The sequence below is a fragment of the Hydra viridissima genome, unplaced genomic scaffold (assembly GCF_058129835.1).
Source record: "Hydra viridissima isolate aposymbiotic clone 2 unplaced genomic scaffold, HvirCarnegie_v1 scaffold_7, whole genome shotgun sequence".
Classification (NCBI taxonomy): Eukaryota; Metazoa; Cnidaria; class Hydrozoa; order Anthoathecata; family Hydridae; genus Hydra; species Hydra viridissima.
The window spans coordinates 14,681,848-14,701,315 of NW_028324306.1; the positions used below are offsets into that span (position 1 = coordinate 14,681,848).

Consider the following 19,468-nt stretch of genomic DNA (forward strand, 5'->3'; position numbering starts at 1 on the left):
AGATATCACAAGTTTTTTTTAAAAAAAATCCTGTAAGTCTCAATGTAAAAATTATATTAAATTAAAGTTATTTTAAACAATTACATACAGAAATTTTTATTTTAATCGTTGTTAATTGTAAAAAATTGACAAACAAAAGTCCGGTCTCTAGTTAACAGCCTTTTCTAGAAACTAATACCAAGTCAAGTCTTTCTAGAAATGCATTTGGATCACATGGTAAGAATATTGTATTAACACCTTTACCAGTTTGGACTCATTCCAAATGGGTTTTAGTATATTATTCCATTTATAACTCCTACTTCCTCTTGGAACTGTTCAAACCCTCTTTATCGTTATTTCTTTTTAGCACATTTGTACTTTTCATAATCTCAGAATAAATTTCATTATCTTGACCTGGATGTATTCTTTCTTTACGCTTTTTCATCATAATTAATTCCCAAAGACCTTTAGTACCTTCTGTAGTTGAGTCATTGTTTAATTCGTTGTGCACAAGGAATATGTAGTTCAATGACTATATATGGTTCGTTGTGCATAATTCATTGTGCACAATGAATTTAGAAATGATATAAATTGTAAAAGCGGATGAACGTGATGATGAAATATATAACGGATATAGAATATAGTTGTCTTGATATTACACCTTCATTTTTCTTTTCACTTGCTATAATATTATCATTGGAAAAACTAACTTTTTTGTCACCAACAATTAATTTACCATTACTATCTCTGATACCAAAAATTTTGTCAGCGCCATTAGTAACTAACTTATTTGAATATATTGCTACTAATGGTCCAATTAGATTGTATTCCACTTCAGACTTGTCCATTTAAGGTGTGCTGAATACACAAGAGCTGAAAGATTTATCATCCAAAATTAGAGGGTGAAAACCATAATCTTGTTCAGCGATGATGGCTTTCATCAAAGTCTCATATTATTCATTTGTTATTTTTTCCAAACCTGTTATGCCTTACTTTATTGGTACAAATTGGCTATTGATTGGTTTATACTGTTTGGTGATAAAGTCTAGAGCATTCTGTTGTCCTAGTTTCATCCATAAGCATACCTTTAACATCTCGCCTCATTTTGAGATACTCTGAGACGAACTAAACTCTTTTTTCAACTTTGTCAATCTTTAGAAAAGACATTCTTTTAAGAAAGGATAATAAAAACATACGAAAATATGTTTCATGATACACAAGTTTATGTTACATAAAGCGAAAAATTTATGCTAAATGAAACAATAAATGCATGTTGATTCAAAGAGTTTTCTCTCACAGATTCGATATAAATGTGTTTTAGTCAGTATTATTTGTAACCAAGTTGTTTATAGTGTTCATAGCTTCTTCCTTTTATATATAAAAGAGTCATGTTTTTCAGCCTTTTTAGCAACCTTTTTGTTAACAAATTAAATACATAGAAATGCAAAGCCCAAATCCGTTGCTTCAATATCTATTACTACTGGTACTGCAACAATATTAGACAATAATCCAACACCAGCAAAACCTAATCCCATAGATATAGTTGTAAGAGCTGTATCAGTATTACTAATTCCATTTTAGATTCTATAATATTTCTTACTCAGCTTTTCTTTAATGGCTGGCTCATGTTCTAGTTAACGCTGAAACTCATTAATCTTTTGTAATTTATATTCAGAATCTGCAATATGATTATTATTGATATCTAATTGAGGAGTAGTTGGAAGTGTCGAATAATTTTTCTCAGATTCTTTAATTTCCATATTTATAAATGAAATTAAAATTTTTTAATAAAACTTTCGCTCATTCGAAATATTACAACATACATATAGCTTTGCCCTTTTCAATGACTAAATCAACATTTGAACTATTCTTAATGGTAACAACAACATCATCAACACTTTCAAGTAGAGTCTCACTTTGTAAAGCCAGCTTTCATATTTAAGCATATTTTATAGAAATGAGCTCTGAATAGTCCATTATCGCATCATGTTCATCATCTAACATTTGATCTGAGCTATCATTTGATTTACTTGATTCATCTTGTAATTCATCATGTGCAGGGCCGGCTCAAGGGTATATGACGCCGGTGGCCATTTTTCAATTGGCGCGCCCCCCTCCATTCCCCCGTATAAAAAAATAAACCGTATTATGGACATTCATGGTGAACTTTCAATATTTATTTCCAATTTAACCATTCTTGCTTTTAAAATAGCAAATGATTTAATCATATCTTCTAAGTCCAATTCTTTTGCAATTGCTTGTTCTATTGATAACATTGCCAGACCATCCATTCTATCCAGTGTTATTGTTGAGCGAATATACGTTTTTATTAACTTCATCTTGGAAAAGCTTCTCTCTGCTGTTGCAACAGATACAGGTAGAGTTAAAAGTACTCTGAGAGAGACAATTAAGTTTCCCAAAGCTGTATTCAAATTGCTTGAACAAATAAAGTCTAAAATATTTCTTGGAGAGTAGTTTCCCTTATAATGATTTCGCAAATATTTCATCTCTTCAAACAAGTCAGTTCCAGAAATATCTTTCAATTTATTGTAAGATAATAATTTTTCTAAATCCATGCATCTTTTTATTAATTCATCTTCAGTAATGTCCTTGGCATTTAAACTTTAAAGAAAGTTGAACTGAATATTATGCTGCATAAGCATTTCAAACCGATCCTGCAAAGATCCAATAGCGTGATCTAAAATGCTGTTGAAGAAGTTAATCTTAAAATTGTCTTCTTCAGTCATTGATTCCTCTTGACTTTCATAAACAAACATTCTTTTTTTAGTACGACCATGCTTTTTTTCGAATTCGGGCTCAATATCTAGCTCAACAGACAATTTTCTTGCAGTTTCTAACATCTTTTGAAGTTGCTCATCAGTTCTATAACCTTTAACTCCAAAGTGTTAGAAATTAATGAAACAGCCTGAGGAAAATTTAAACTGACTTCTTGAAGAGATTTGCTTGTTATCTCAACCTGACTCAGGACATCATACCAAGTGATAAGGCAGCAAACAAATTTAAAGTCAATTTTCTGCAGTTGTGCTCTGGACTCAGATTTGTTTTAGGTTGCTGTTACTAAAGATACAGGTAATTCGATATTCCAGAAGCTTTCTAAGCTTGTTTTATCCCTCTCAGTTGATGTCTTAATGGTTTTAATGCATCAGTTCTACTTGCCCATCTGGTTTTACAAAGTACTTTCAAAGTTAAACCTTTGACAAATTGACGTAAAACGTTCCATCGCTGAGTTGAAAATGAGAAAAATGCAAACAAATATTGCACAATGTCAAAGAATGTAACTGCGTCTAAACAGCTTCCAACAGCATCATTGACAACTAAATTCAGTGAATGAGATGAGCAAGGAACATAAAAGGCTCTTGAATTAAGATGAAGGATCTTGGCTTGAACTCCGTTTTGTTTGCCTCGCATGTTCGATCCATTATCATACCCTTGTCCTCTTAAATCTTGCATAGAAATTCAATGAGAATTCAAAGTTTTTAATATTTTTTCAGTCATTCCAGCACTTGTAGTATCAATAATGTCAATAAAGCTTAAAAAATGCTCTCTTATATCAACGTAGCTTTCTTTTTCATCTAAAGTGGGCAGTATTGACATAAAACGTAGAACTACTGTCATCTGTTCAGTATGGGAAATATCTGGAGTGCAGTCAACAATAATTAAGTAGTATTTGCTTGCCTTCAAATCAACTACTATTTTTTCTTTGACTGCTTTAGATAAAAATTGAATAACTTCATTTTGAATATTTTTACCCAAGTAATGACTGTAAATTTCTAAAAAAGCAACCATTATTGTCATCATAAAGTTTATCTGAAGTCCCTCGCAAAGCTACATTTTGGGACCCATGAAATTTTGTAATGGAAAAAAGTCGCTCTAAGACATGCGGCCAGTAATTTGTAGTTTCGTCCATTTGTCTCTGCTGAACTGCATCAATTGTAGATGATCCTTTGAACCTTTTAATAAGATCATGCCAGGTCATATAACAATTCAAATGATTTAAACTTGTCTCGTGAGCATTCAATATGTTATTTAAGTTTTTCCATTTTGATACGCCTTCACCAGAAATCTCGATAATCTTTTTAGAAAAGAGCTTGCAACAGAAGCAAATGGCAGCGTCTTTTGTTTTAGAATAAACTAGCCACTCACGTTTATACTTTTCCCCATTTGGTAGCTTCCGAAAATAATGACTTATATTAAATCTTCGTTTTCTTCATTCTTGACTAATGAAAGGAAAGTCAAAATCCGTTATTTGAATTGAACCAATTTTGACCAGTAGATGGTACTGATACAACTTCTGAGCAAGTTTTTAAATACTTCTCCAAACTTCCCCTTATATTTTGACAGGGAAACATCTTTTTCTTGTTTTCTTTTTAGGTTTTGAGCTCCTGATAATTTTTTCTTTCCGAACATGATAGTTGTTTTTATATCCTCTTTTGAAACATTTTTTTGTTCACTTAAATTTGTAAATAGTAAAAAATGTAACATGCATTGAATTGAGTTAGCTTCATGAGCAAAAACTTTCAATGTGGATTATACCAGTAGCACTGTATAAACTGGTTTTTTGGAGTTCCCACAATTATGGAAAATTTTCCTTAAAAAAAATTTTTATAAAATTGAAATCTTAATCTAAAAACTATTTTATTTTTGATTTATGTTTATTTTTAATTTTTTTTGTTTTTGAATTTTCTATTTTTTTTGGAACCCCCTTTGAAGCGGCGCCTGTGGCCATTTGGTTCTTGGCCACGCTGTTGAGCCGGCCCTGATCATGTGATTTATCGTGTGATTCATAATGTGATTCATCGTTTAATTCATCATCTGATTTTCAAAATGTTTTTTTCTCAATATATACATATGATATTTTTTAGTTTACAAATATTCTCTTTGATTAACTTTGTTGCTTCCATTCTACTTTTAATATAAAAAACTCATTCTTTAGATCGATTTCTCTGGCATAAATTAATTATTTTATTAAATAAAAAGTATCTACTCCTTTAAATTTGATTCTTGTCTAGCTCTATGTTCTTCAACAATCCTTTTTTACCGTTGACGTTGCAAATCACAAATCGCACTTTTAAATTAATTTTTATTTTCAGCATTTTTATCAGTACCATTTGGTAAGCTATCTACAATACAAAGATCAATCTCACCTAACCTAAAAACACCGCCTTCTGCTTTTTTAATCATTCTAATGGTATTTATGTACTTATTGTGAGAATCTAATTTTTTTTAAGTTAGTTTTGAAAATCATCTTTTAGTTTCTACGTAAGCTCATTTAAATTATTAGTAGATATTGTAATATATTTTGTTATCTCATTTAAACATGCATTTTTATCCTCTTTGGCAATTAACGTTTTAAAATCTCTGTTAATTTTTTTAAATTTTTTTTCCAAGTTACAATTGTAACAATCTATATAGTTAAAACAACCTGGATGATAATTATTTACTTTAATTATTATAAGATGCTTATTACAATGCTTTGGCATTTCTTATTCTTTTTTAAACAAACATAATTATGTAAATAAAAGTTCTCTTGCCAAATCATTCTCCCAGTTAAATCTAACATGTCCATTCCTTCCCCCATCTTTTTTTAAAATGTGTAAACACTATAGGTTAAATATACTCGATCATAATTTTTTGGATACTTCAAGTATATCTGTAGCTCTACTGAAGGTGGTAAACCATAACTTCAAAATGCTACTTTTCTGTATTCTTTTTATACCGAGCTTTTTCCACTATTTTTACTAGAATCCAAGTTAAAAGTACTATATTCTACTTTTCTTGTTTTTTTTTAGGTAATGTATTTCTAATGTTTACGACTCTAACGTTTTTAAACTTAAAATCGCTATTACTATTAGATAAAAATGAGATAATGGTTTATTATCCAACTAAATTACACAACTTTTATTCTCACTTTATCAAAATTATATAACTTTTTGAATGCAAAGTGAACATCAAACAATATTCATGAAACGAGTCTCTAAACAAACGTCAAAATAATCAATTATTGCCATGCTGCATTAGAGATCTAGTTACCGAAAAAAACTCTGTCAGGATTTTTCGATAACAATGACGCAATAGTTCAAACACGTGTTTCTTCACTCATTGAGGGAACAGAAAAAAAAAAAAAAAATAGTAGGATATTGAAAGTAATTCTGTTGATGCTCTAGATCGTAAGAGATTATCATCAGAAAATAAAAATCTTGTCATTTTTGACGATGTATTGTAAGAGAAACAAAATAAGTTTGAAGCTTATTAACCTCGTTGAAGACAGTAAACGTGGATTGTATCTAACTTAAACAAATTCATTTCGAATTTTCAAGAGAAACGATACGTGAAAATGTAAACTAGATTTGAAAATGTAAACTGGATTTCCTAAGGATGCAAAAAGTATAAGCCACATCTATTATGATCCTGTCAGTCAAGACATGGTAATCATTGAGTCTAAAAAATTATGCAAAAAGAAAACCACATGATTTTGTTGTTACTGATGAAACTAGTAAGGTAACAAATGGAAAGTATGCATACGGACTTGATAACTTTTATTTTCCATCATCTTGCTTTTCTGAGCAGAATTAAAAATCATTTTCTATAAAAAAAAATGGAAAGATTTAAAATGTTGGTTTTTACAGAATGAGTCAGGATATTTGTTGCTACTAGATCTAGATTAGGAGACTGTAGCTGATCAGACATGAACTTTGTTGTTCTGAAAATATCCTTAAAAATTTCAAGATGCAGAACAAACTTTTTATCTATAAGAGCACTGAGAGCTTTAGACTCTGTCCTCCTTTTAGCATTTTTCTGGAGAAAAACATCGTGCAGCGTAGCCATAACACCTGGGAGAGCTTTTTTGACAGCATGTATGAAATTATACTGGCACGCCCAGGTGGTATCACTGAGTCTTTTAAGTTCTAGGCGCTGTCCATCTGACACAAGTTCCTCTTGCTTCTTCAAAAAAAGATTATGAAGAATAGACCCAGAAAAAATCTTGTAAAGCATTTGCAATATCTTTAAAAAAATCGGCTGCAGCATCAGCATAATGTACACAATATACTAACACAAGATTCAGTTTCTCTCGGACAAAACAGCAGCACCGTCATAGCTCTGTCCGACAAAGCAATTTATATCAATATTACAACGGCTGAGGGTCATTTTAATTTTGCGAAAAAGTGAGCCTGCATCTAATCTTTCTACTGTGGTGAATAGAAAAAAATCTTCCATCATCTTTTCTGAATCTGGCTGCAAATAGCAAACAACAGAAATTTGTTCTTATTTGCTGATGTTTTTACTTTCATCCACCAAAAATCAACGTATTGAGTTTCTTTCAATTCGTTGCCGATTAGTTTTCTTATCATTTTAGCCATAACATTAATTATTTCGTTCTGCATGTCATTATGACCACTCGGCATTAAATGGATTAATTGTTAGCTTTTTTTTGGACAGTGGGACAAAATTTTCAAATAATGTCAAGCTTTTCACGAAAATTACCTTTATTGGCTGAATCCTCTCTCTCACTGTGACTGCGCTGAGCAAGCTGTGTAGCGTAAACTTTGCAGCACCCATCATGTACCTCCTGTTCTCTTGAACCAACGCAGAATGTCCTTTGTCGATCAAGTTGGGTAGTTTTGATCCACTTGTTTGCTTTAGCTTGATTTCACTCCATGCTTCAAGCTATGAAAACTGGTCTTTCGTTCTTGTTTCACTGTTATTATTGGAACTCTTGTCATTCTCTTTATTTATGACAATTTTCTATAGGCTTATAGAACATCTACATCTTGGATCAATATTCATAAAAAATTATTAAATACTTTTTTTTTTGGAAAGATTCAGATCTCTTACTGAGTACTTTAAGTCTTTGGAGTTAATGAGCTGTGATTTAAATTGTCTTAGAACAAGGCATTTAAGGATGTTCTGGATACAAAATCTTTTTTTCACTTTTTTTTAATTAGATATTTACTTGGATTTACTATGTAAAAAGCAGTCATGAACATTACCAATGGATTCTCTCCATATTGTAGCCGCTCAAATCTCATAAGTTTTTTTCTTCCTATACCGGTCCAAAATAAACAATATCTTGAGCAAAAATATGAAATTTATAGTTTAATTTGTTTTAAAAGAAGAATTGCGTCTAACTATCCTCCAAAGTTTCTTTGCTGTAAGTTGGCTTTGGATAGGTATTTTAAAATAAACCTCAATGGTTTCACAAAGTCTAAAACAGTTTAAATTAGCCTCCTGTTTTGATAAATTTACCGGAGTTATAGCATAATGAGTCCACTAATTATCTAGATCTTCTATTTTTTTGACTATTTTCGGACATGCCATCTTGAGTTGGATTTTTTAATACCTTGTAAATACGTCTATACTGAACATATATATTTATGTGTTAGATTTCATGAAGCAATATAATTTGCTGCTATTTTTTTTAATATTAATTGGAAAATATAATTAACAACGTCTTTAATCAAATTGGATGTCGTTCACAACATTTTAGAAAATGTGTTGTATTGCTATGTATAATGAAAATGAACCACACAAGTGAAACCTTTAACAAAATACGCATCTCCTAAACATGGTCATAAAAATCAATTAATTTATATTGATTGTTGTTTTAATTATAGGAAAACAAAGATTCTCAAGAACAAAAGGTTTCCATTATCCTTTGGTATAAAGAATTAGAAAAAAATTGTAAAGTATTTAAAATTAAAAATTCTCTTCTATAGACGAGCGTAATTCATTTCCTAGTCACGCGTTGTTTACAAAAATTGTTTGTAATATTCTAGATTGTCAAAAAATTAAATTGTGTACTTTTGAGTTGAGTAATTACGATATTGCAGCCGTCACCGATACCCTATTATCAAACTGGCGCTTGCATTTGGCAAGTTCTCTTTCAATTATTTTCATCAATAATCCAATGTTTGCTAATTCAATGTGGAACAAAAACTTTAATACATCTTATTTTCGGTCTGAACACGGATTTATATCTCTTAATTGGCCCGAGATAATTTTGGAAATTGCACGAAAAAGAAGTGAGTAAAGTTTGAGGAATTTCAATGTTTTGTAACGGATAAGTCGACTAAGGTTTTCATGAAAAGTTTTAATCAATTTTTTTTAAACTTTACCAAAGTGTAACTTTTTAAGTTTTAAACGAACGTTGAGTAATGGAGTTTTCATTCGACAAAGTTTCACAATCTCTACATATTGAGAAATAATGATAATATACCGATCTTTACTAATCCAGGTTGCAGGTATTAAATACATGTTTAAAATGATTCTTTTTACATCATTTTGAATTATAAACTAAAAAAAGTTACTAACTTTTTAAGTCTTTCAGATCATAAAATAAAATTTAATACTGTTAGAGGCCATCTCAATGATCACCCCTTTAAGAAAGCAACGTTCAATATCACGCTGGAATCAATGTGTATCATGACCCTTACTGATGCTCACCAACCTAAAGAAAAAAAGCTAGGATTAGTACATAATCCTCTAGACGGAATTTGGCTAAAAAATGTGCGTGTTTTTCCGAAACTAGATCTTTGTTCAAAAATAACCCCATTGAGTTATTAATTGCGTTATGTAGTATATTCTCTACATAAATTTACATGACGCTGCAAATATCGAAATAACGATACTGACGCCATCTGCTGTGTTACGATAAATGACAACATTCATTACTTTGAACTCATTCGGAATTTAAATCATTTTTGATAAAATCCCATTTCATAAATACTTTAATGCTATTAACATATATGGATTTTTTTTATTAATACTTATATTATTAATAGTATTCTTTTTCCCCAATTCTCTTACCAACCCAGAAAACTTTATAAATGCTAATCCATAAGTAACAAGAATTAAACAACAACTTGATTTATATATGTTATCTTTGATACTTCCCAGAATGGTACTTCCACATTAATCAGGATCGACATTGATACCAAAGCATATAATACAGCAGCAACCATGAACATCGCAGTACCTACAGGAATAAGAACTTTCTATTGATTTGCAACAATTTATGGAAGAAAAATTAAATTTTTACCCCTATGTTATGAGCCACAGAATTAATTTTTTATTTACACTTAGAGGAATAACAGAAGTAGTTTAAGCTAGTTGTTCTATAGATATATTACTACATGATACTTATTATGTAGCAGCCTATCTTCACTACGTTTTATCATTAGGTGCCGTCTTTACTATGTTTGGAGAATTTTACTTTTGATTTGGAAAAGTTTCAGGATTTTTTTATTTATGAAAACTTCGAAAAATTATGTGCGGATAACCTTTATTGAAGCCAATTTAACTTTCTTCCCACAACATTTTCTAGGACTAACAGGAATCTCAAGAAGATATTCAGACTTTCTTGATTCTTTAATAACTTTAAACTTTAAGCTCTTTAGGATCAATAATTTTAATTATAGGAGTAATTTAGTTTATATTTGTTATCTTTGATGCATTCTGTAGAGAATAAAAGTTCATTAGTTGAAATGATACCAACGTTGAAAAGATCAGTAGTTTAGAATGAGTTTTAACAAGATGAACTACATTTTTACAATAATAGACCAGACTATAGCTAACGAATATACTATTGAAAAGACCAAAGGAGTTTGTTGCAAAAATTGAAGCTCCACAGATTTCTAAATTAAAAATGCCTTTTTCACGAAATGCAAAACCTAGGTGTGTCCAGTTTTGCACAACACCGTACAGTTGTTTGAAAGACAGAAAAATCAAATAGTATTTTTTCAAATTATATAGAGGGTACTCGATGAAGAGGTCAGCGAGAAAAAGTTTTGGCAATCATTACAAGGTGCCAAGAACTACCCTTGATCAGTCAAAAGAATCTCTTAATGATTAATTGGTAAAACTAACGCTTACGGCATTGTTAAAAGATGGTGAACAATAAACTATAACGGTAATGAAATATTTATGTATTTCCAGATTTTACTGTTTACATATTGTGTTTGTTTTTCGTTGGCATAATGTTTGTCTCTTCGCCTTTTTTACTGTTTTGATTTTCAGATGTTTCCGTGTTGTTAGATTCCTCGTTCAATTTATGGATACCCGTTTGCGGGTTTTGAACACTTTCCTGTTCTCAGAGGTTTCGTTTAACTGCAATATACTTGACGGGTTCGTGAAAGTTCATAAATCTTTTTGAGTAAATAAATGTTGGACCTTTACAACCAACCATCTTTTGGACTCCAAAGTTAACTGCTGAAAGCTTTCAAGATTATAAACGACCCTCGCCACTGTTTCTATAATTTAGAAGATAGTCCTTTTTTTCTTTCTTTATTTTGAATCCAAACTTTATCGCCTTTTTTTAACGTGATTTCTTTTGTCGATCTATCATAATAGTATTTATTTTGTAACTGCGCTTTTTGTAGATTTCTTCGTACCATGTAATGAGCTAATAGAATCCTTGTTGTTAGTAAGTTTTTGAATTGTGTGATCGTGCGGAGAACGTCTTTTTGAGTACATAATGTAAAATCGAGTGGTAACCTAGATTCTCTCACGAATTGCAGAAAATAGGGTGATTCGCTCACTTGATGAAGATTCGCCAAGCGCCATGCAAGTAGAAACAAATGTTGAAATATTTGCAAGTAGAAACAAATGTTAAAATATTTACCGGTAGAATAATTAGATTGGTTTTGCTCACTATAGATTCTTAGATTGGGCTTCAGCTTTTTATAGAAGGAACACCGTGATTTAACTTGCAGTCATTGCTGTGGACAATTTTATTATAAATTGTAACTTTTACATTAAGTGAGTATTCTTTTCTCCCAAGTTAAACGTAGTATCGGAGCAGCTATGTTTCATAGGTTGGAAGTCGTCATTAAAAAAGGAAGGGTGTATAAAAGTTTGGCAGTCTAAATAAATATTATGTGAGATATTATGGTTGTAGTTTTATTGTAGAAGGTTTAAGATGAGTGATGTCTTGGATTCTTGTTAAGGTGCTGAGGTTTTTTCCGGGACCTGTTCATGTCATCGTTTGGATTCTGATTGTATTTTCTATCGTTATATCTTATATCGTTGTATCTTCTGTCATCACATTGCCAATTATTTTCTGTTATGCTGCTCCGTGGGTTTCTTTGGTAGTTTTGGTAGTTGGAGTTGTATTTATTGTCACAGATTCTCCTAGAGGCTTCGTTGTTGGAGAACTCACGTGGTGGGTTGTTGGGTAAAGAAATCCGAGGATCATGGAGGACTTGGTCGCAGTTTCTTGCCATATGACCTACATTATGACACTTGTAGCAGGTGGGTCGAGTAGTATGGTTTTCAGTCTATTGTTTTGATGGGCGCAATTTTAATAGTTTTAGTTCTTGTTTTCTTGTTTTGTTTAGTCTGGCGACATCTCTTGTGGCATTTTCAGAGTTTGCTAAGTTGGCAGGTGTCGTGTTCTAAGCGTTTAGTGTAGTTGCATCACTTTCAGCAAATGTTACGGAGTTTATCTTCCCCGGTTTTAGTTTGTAGTTTGTCCATTGCTGTCACGATGGTATAAACTATTCTTTCTTCATCGTCGTTGACTTTTCGATGTTGGCTGTTAAAAATGTATCATCATTCCATTTCTCTGGGGTATTTTTTTTATTTCAGATCCGTTAAATTTTTCCGTAAGCTTTTCTAAGATTATTTCTAGCCGTCTGTCTTTTGCATTGTTGCTTCTATTAGAGTCTCGATCAAAGTTGCCTTGCGAAGGAATTCGTACTTCGGCAGTACTAACATTTTGTCAGCAGGGGTATTTGAGAAAAATAATAGTCAGAAGCGGTATTTGAGAAAAATAGTGTCAAGGAACTTGGATCTTTTTTTTCATTCTAATTGTACCTCTCGTTACTTTTCTATTTATTTCGTATAAAGTTCTTCTCATGAAGTTCTTCTTATAATTTTTTTCTAACAGAAAACTTCTCATAAATTTCTTCTCATAAGTTTCTTCTCATAAATTTCTTCTCATAAATTTCTTCTCATAAACTTCTTCTCATAAATTTCTTCTCATAAATTTCTTCTTTTAAATTTCTTCTCATAAATTTCTTATTATTATTTACTTCAAAATGGCGAATGGTAAACAATATTGTGTACGTTAATGAGAATGACATATCAATACTGAATTCAGCAGTTTTCTCTAACTATGCAGAAGTAGAGAAACGAATTGAATCTCTGTAGGACCCCAAATGTGAGGCAGGGCTTTTCTGCGGTTCCTATGTGTATATTTAGGGGAGTGGGGGTAGAGTTTAGTGTTTCGCAGGTTAGGCGGATTGGATATAAAGGAGTATGGGGATGCCACTTGGTTCTTTGAAATGGTAGCATTACTTATTTTTGTCAATACGCGTACTTTTCTTCACGCGCAATATTTCTCGTTTAAATACTATTAATAAGAATTCTTTTCCTTTAAGTATCGTTATCTTTAATAAAAACTTCTCCACTCTTTAAATTATACAAAAACTATTTCTTGTTCTCTCTTTTTTTTAAAATTAAAACTCCGTTCTACTTCATTTTCGAAGAACCTAAAAACTCTGTTATCACCTCTTCTTTTTCGTTATGTAAAAATCAACTCCTAACCGTGCTCTGCTATCCATCCACATCTGTCTGCTCGTCTATCTCATCCGATTTCTGTGTTTTCTTATTTGTTATTTCTCGCTTTTTATATTGGTTATATTGCTCTTGACATTGGCGTCTTTTCATTTTTATTTGTTACTGTGTAAAATATTGATTATATTTTTTCGAGGGTTACATTGTTATAAACAGCATCTTATTTCAATTAGAATTAGCTTCCTCACAATATACAAAATTGATTTATAGTCTTTTTTAAATGCACAAGCTTATCTATTTAAACTGAAATGGAAAGTAATAAAGATTATCTTGAAATTTCTTGCGGTAACGGGTTCGCTATTCCTTTTAAAGCAGTTCTTTTGAACAACTTTCGTAAATAATAGAATGTTGGTATTTTGATAATAGCAAGAAAAGCAAAAGTATGTCGAAACCACCCCTAATCAATGAGTGCAAGGTTAAACTTTAGAGCATATCTTAGATGTCAAGCAACTATTTTTCTGTATTTCTAAGATGACAAAACCCTTACAGGACTAGTCCTGATAAAAAATAGTGGAGCTACAATCATCTGATTGAATTTAGATAAAATTTTAAAATATGAGATTTCATTACTTTTCCACAACTGCAGAGAATTCGCACGTGGTAAATTTTCTCTCTAAGATAAAGAAAAAACGGGTCGGGAACCGCGAGTTGTCTAGCCTTTACTACCTTAATGTTGTAAAACTGTTTATTAGCAAAGTAAATATGAAAGTAAATACTATTACATTTCCTGCAGTAAAAAACAAACATAACGATGGTTTCATTACAGTTTGAAAAAACAAAATACAAAACAATAGATATAATTATAAACACAAACGAGTATGAATATTACTTCAATTCTAGTAATAAAAAAAAGCGAGAAAACAAATCTATTATAGTTTGAAAAAAGTACAATAAAGAATGATAAACTAAAATTATTACAATACAAAATCTTAACTTCTTTCTTTTCTCGCAACTATTAAACTTGATGGTTTCTTCGCAGGCCCTAAATCTATAACCTTCTCAACAACAAAACTACTGCTGTTAAGTAACTTCTCATATTCAAAAAAAGTTCTATTTTTGGCATCACCAAATAAACACAACATTTGAACGTCAACTCCAGCATTAAACCAATTGCCTGTTGATTCGCATTTTTCAGGACTTTCAACATCTAAGTGTATGAGTAAGACCACTCCATCTTCTGCAAGTGATTTGTAACAGTTGTTAAGTATTTTTACACAATCCTCATCATTCCAATCATCAAAAATATTCTTCATTATGATCATGTCACACTTTGGTACTGTTTCCAGCACAAACATATCCCCAGCAACCATTTCTACATTTTTAACATTTCCTGACTGAGATATAACTGATGGTAAGTCAAAATTAATACACCTTAAAGTTGGCAACTCTTGAAGAATTAGACTTAACAAGCTTCCGTCCATACCACCAATATCAACGAGGCAGCTATTCTCCTTGTTTCGTAATTTTATTTCCTCAGCAATTTTCCAAATACTTCCCTTAATATCATTTGAAAGTTGGTTCATATGTTGAAAAAACTTCCTTTTGTATAATGGATTTTTTTCAAAAGCTTCCCAAACACTACTTCCTGTACAATACTCATAAAGAGATTTGCCTTCAACATCACCAGTAAGCAGTTTGCCTATTTGATTGCAAACATCAAGGGACATATATAGTTCTATTAATACCATTTGATCAGAATATGTCTCCGGAGCTGCGAACACAATTTGATTGTTTTCTAACTTTTCTCTAAATATTCCGAAACACGCTAAATATCTCATCACACGTTGCAAGTAATCTTTGTTCACTTGAGCACCGCTCACTTTTGCTACAATATCTTCTGTTGACATAAAGTTGTCATGCTCTAGCAGAATGTTGTGGATACCAAGTTCATACACAGCTTTCAAACATCCTGCTTTGTATCCTGCAAACGAGGCTTCAGCAAATTTCCAATCTAAGTCACTTTCCATTTAAAACTTTTAACTGTTTTGTTCTTTGAAGAAAAAATGCTGCACCAACTAACAATTATAAAGATAAAAATACGTAAAAAACAAGTTTAAAGACAAATCTAAAATAAGTCATCTTATTTTGAAATCATTTAAGGCAGTATAAACATCTGAATTTAATATGTATATTTTTGTGTCACAATCTTTCTACCTTTTTTTAAATAAATTATCAGTATACAATAACAAACTAAAGTACAAACAGGTTTACTTTTTTGTGGTAGATAAAGTGGCACAACATTTTTGCCTCATGATGGCATCACACAATAACATACTGCATCCACATATATATAAAATCACACCCATATACAAAATCACATCCGTGTTAAAAAATCGAAAAACGTTATTTAAAAACAAACAAGTTATTTTGCAGTATGCAAAAATTTAATTCCTCATTAAGATAAATGCAACTTTGGTAACCTATTAATACTGCAGTTTCCTTTACAAAAGTTCCTACAAACTAACGGACGTTTGCAAACACTTTTGAATCTTAGGGTTGTTGTCCTAAAAACTTTCTCACTTCTTTCGATGCTTTAAGGTTACATTATCACTTGTCACGCTCGTACTCACTGCAATTTTGGAACTAGACATGAGAATTTAGGTTGGGCTAAAGTAACTCAGTTAGTGCTTTACAAGTAGCTCAAACAGTCATTACTACTGAAGATATAATGGAACTATTCACCTAGGTCCACCTTATGGAACTATTTTTCTTAGCCAGCCAGGTGACAAACTAACCATACCAACAAGAGTATATTAGATTTTAAAGTCTATATAAGTAAAGCTTTGCAGACCATTTGTAACGTTTTATTTTTACAAATTTGTACGAACTGTTCATTTAGAAGACCTTTATATGTATAAAAACATTTTAAAGAACCTTATTCAACTCAAACCATCGTATAACACTAAGCAAGTACTGGACTAACAATGCCATGAACGAAACTCAGATCACCTTAATTAAAACTAATCAATTTTAAATGGTGGAAGCTCAAATGATTTCTTCAACGTGACCAGTACAAATCCGTTTGACAGTGATAAAATACATCAACTTGTGCTCGCCTTGAGCATCCTCAGTGATACCTTTTTTACATCAAGAAAACTAATTATTCAGCAACTATGAAGTTAGCAAATGAGACGGATCATTCCCGAACAAAACATCCTAATAGAGTCAGATTTACCAACTAAAAGTCCTACGAAAAAGGTTGCCAAACAAAAGTCATAATAAGTACATTATGCACTTTCACAAGAAAGTCATAAAGCTGAAATGTTAAAAAGATTCTTTGATAACCTCTGGTGACATGAAAATTAGAGTATTCTTTGTGGAATGCAGTCCCTTAACATTAAACATCAGTGTTCATGGCATGATAGTGTCCAAAATGGCTTTCGGACTCATTTTCAAGAATCTTTTGTCGAATTAAGAAATGACAGTATAACACATAAACTTAGTTCATCTCTTGTGGAGGAGACATCAGAACTTCAAAACAATTTACAAATATTGTTCGTATATTATTATCTTTCCTGACTACAATAATGCTCTACCCATCAATCGTGATTTGCTGCTTGATAAAACAGATTGCCTTAGTTGTAATTGACCAGTAGCACTGCAGTGTAGTCTTCTGAAACAAGGCGTCATGTAGTCTTCTGATATAAGGCGTTCTGTTACTGCATAAATTGGCAACAATTTGGACCCTGGCTTTGATATTTAAAACAATGTTTACATCGCACCATTTTCTACATTAACTTTACTTCAAAAAATAAAGTCATAACAGTGGAGAAAGTTTTGTTAGAAAAAAAAAATAAATATGGTCTTATATAGTACTTTGTTTTGCACAAAAAATAACAAAAGCAACTTTTTTCCTAGCACTGTGGCTTATTTCAAAGTATTTTGCTCACGGATTTTAATCCATTGTTTCAAAGTTAAATAGTACCTATCTCTGCCAGTTTTTCCTTCTTTCTGATAAAAATGTTTATCAGTGTAGTTAGAAACATTTGTAAAATTACTACTCAAACATTTGTAAAATTACTACACTCGCATACTTGTTTACTCATATTTATCTAGGTGTTTTTAATGTCAGGTTTGGCCATATAGATTACTTTAAATTCCTTAGACTCGGGGAAAGGTTAAGTTTCTTAATGAATTACTTTAGATTAAGTTTATGAGAGTTAGCATTTGGTTTAAAAAGATATATAATTATAGCTCTAAATTTTATACTAAATCCAATCGTTATTTTAGTTCTTTCAGTTTCAATATTAAGTAATTGAATGTAATTAGTCTTTAGCCCCCGTGTAACAGAGTTTTAATGCGATGAGCCGCATTAAAAGCTTCTTAATCGTAAATTTATCTGTAATCTAATCAGATCGTCGTTTTATTAACTACAAGGTGCAAATATAACGTTAAAAATTACTCAAATAACTCCAGAGTTCTATAATCCAATTCTATAATCGACTTCCTATTGGCTAAAAAAACAATTCGTTTTTTTAATGCAATCGTCTTTATAAACCATCTGCAAAGTAAAGAAATAATAAACGCCTTCTGAAATAAAAAGATAAGAAGCGCCTAGACAAACCGATCCCTGCCAGTTATTGAAGTACCAAATTTGTGGGTTTGCAAGTAAAATGCGAAGATCTGTTTATACCAGTGGTTCACAAAACGGTACCAGATATAACAAAAGGTACTCGGCACCACTTTGGGATCTTCGGAGAATGAAGTATACTTTTCGGCCATGAGGACTACGTCAGGGGGCCCTCAAAAACGCTAAATAAAATCAAGTTTGAGAATCACCGCCCAGCGGTACCTTGTCCACAATAATGAGAAATTTGAATGTCACATTTTAAAATTGTATTTCTACTAATGGTGTGTAATTTTGATTTGTTTACTTATTTTCTTGAATAATAACTATACTTATAAATATTTTTAAAATGTTATTACAAATAACTTTTTTAAATTTACTATGTTTTATCGAATATAAAGGTATATTGATTTTTTGTTCAGTTTGGTAAAAGTTTCTTTAGAATTTCAGTTACCTGTTACGGTAAACAGGAAACCGCTTTTTTATTTGCAGGTTTCCGTTTTTCTTCAGCTTTTTGTGATTTTTTAATTTTCATATTTTAAAATTTATGGCAAATATGTTAGCTTTTGCAAATCATGTTTGAGAAAAGGTTAAACACTAGCTTGTGATGCATTTATTTAAATTCCTTTTTATGATCAGCGGTAATTACACTAATGTTTGAAATAATAAAAATAATATTTAAAGAAGGAATGTATTGATTTTAAAAAATATTTGAGGCAGGGCGTTCAAGTTAATTAGATTAACATAAAGTTGTTTATCAAAAGGTCCAATAATCTCAAAAATCATGTCAAAGTTGTGAGGAATGATCAGTTCGAATTGTCGAAAATACTTCAGAATACTCCAAAAAGGTAAAGACGATACGAGACTTAATGCAACGAAGCGCCACATAAGAAATTATTTCTAATACGGCTACTGATCGAATTTTCATACAAATTACCACTAGAAATAGATTGCATTCAAGTCACCATAGATCTATTAAAATTACCAGCAAACGAGTACAACTTCATCAAACTGTTTTGTTAAGATTCTAAAAAGAAGGAAAGGTAAATGGTTCAATAAATTAAGATTGGTAAAGAGAACATCTTTAGCATTTAATTTGGTCAGTTTTTTGCTGTGAGACGATGACGGTTTATTGAAATAAATGTTCACCATCGAAAAAACGTTGATGATTCATTAGAAAATACTTTCATAATAAGACGTTGACGAATTTTCGAAAAAATTTTTCAAAATCGAATTCCATTAACTGAGTATTTCTAGTATACATGTAACCTAGGACAACTTGCTTACATGTAATAGCATATATTTTTAAAGTTCATATATATAAAATCG

The 19,468-nt window shown here is 31.2% G+C and overlaps 2 protein-coding genes across 2 annotated transcripts; both read right to left on the reverse strand.

Moving 5' to 3' along the window:
- Positions 1–2,135: 2,135 nt before the first annotated feature.
- Positions 2,136–2,840, reverse strand: LOC145190889 (uncharacterized). The gene is made up of 2 exons (XM_090094363.1): positions 2,650–2,840; positions 2,136–2,601 (listed from the first exon to the last, which is right to left on the reverse strand). Exons 1-2 carry the CDS (start codon positions 2,838–2,840, stop codon positions 2,136–2,138), a joined length of 657 nt encoding a protein of 218 aa, XP_089950489.1.
- An 11,403-nt stretch (positions 2,841–14,243) lies between these two features.
- Positions 14,244–17,625, reverse strand: LOC149886291 (uncharacterized). Its single transcript, XM_090094153.1, has 2 exons — positions 17,498–17,625; positions 14,244–15,587 (listed from the first exon to the last, which is right to left on the reverse strand). The coding sequence occupies exon 2, from the start codon at positions 15,537–15,539 to the stop codon at positions 14,502–14,504; it is 1,038 nt and encodes a 345-aa protein (XP_089950279.1). The 5' UTR covers positions 15,540–15,587; positions 17,498–17,625; the 3' UTR covers positions 14,244–14,501.
- Positions 17,626–19,468: the final 1,843 nt, after the last annotated feature.

Coding starts and splice junctions, on each gene's coding strand:
- LOC145190889 (XM_090094363.1), bottom strand. CDS start 2,840: ATGTTAGAAACTGCAAGAAAATTGTCTGTTGAGCTAGATATTGAGCCC. Junction 2,602..2,649: donor ATTGGATCTTTGCAGGATCG/GTTTGAAATGCT, acceptor CTTTCTTTAAAG/TTTAAATGCCAAGGACATTA.
- LOC149886291 (XM_090094153.1), bottom strand. CDS start 15,539: ATGGAAAGTGACTTAGATTGGAAATTTGCTGAAGCCTCGTTTGCAGGA.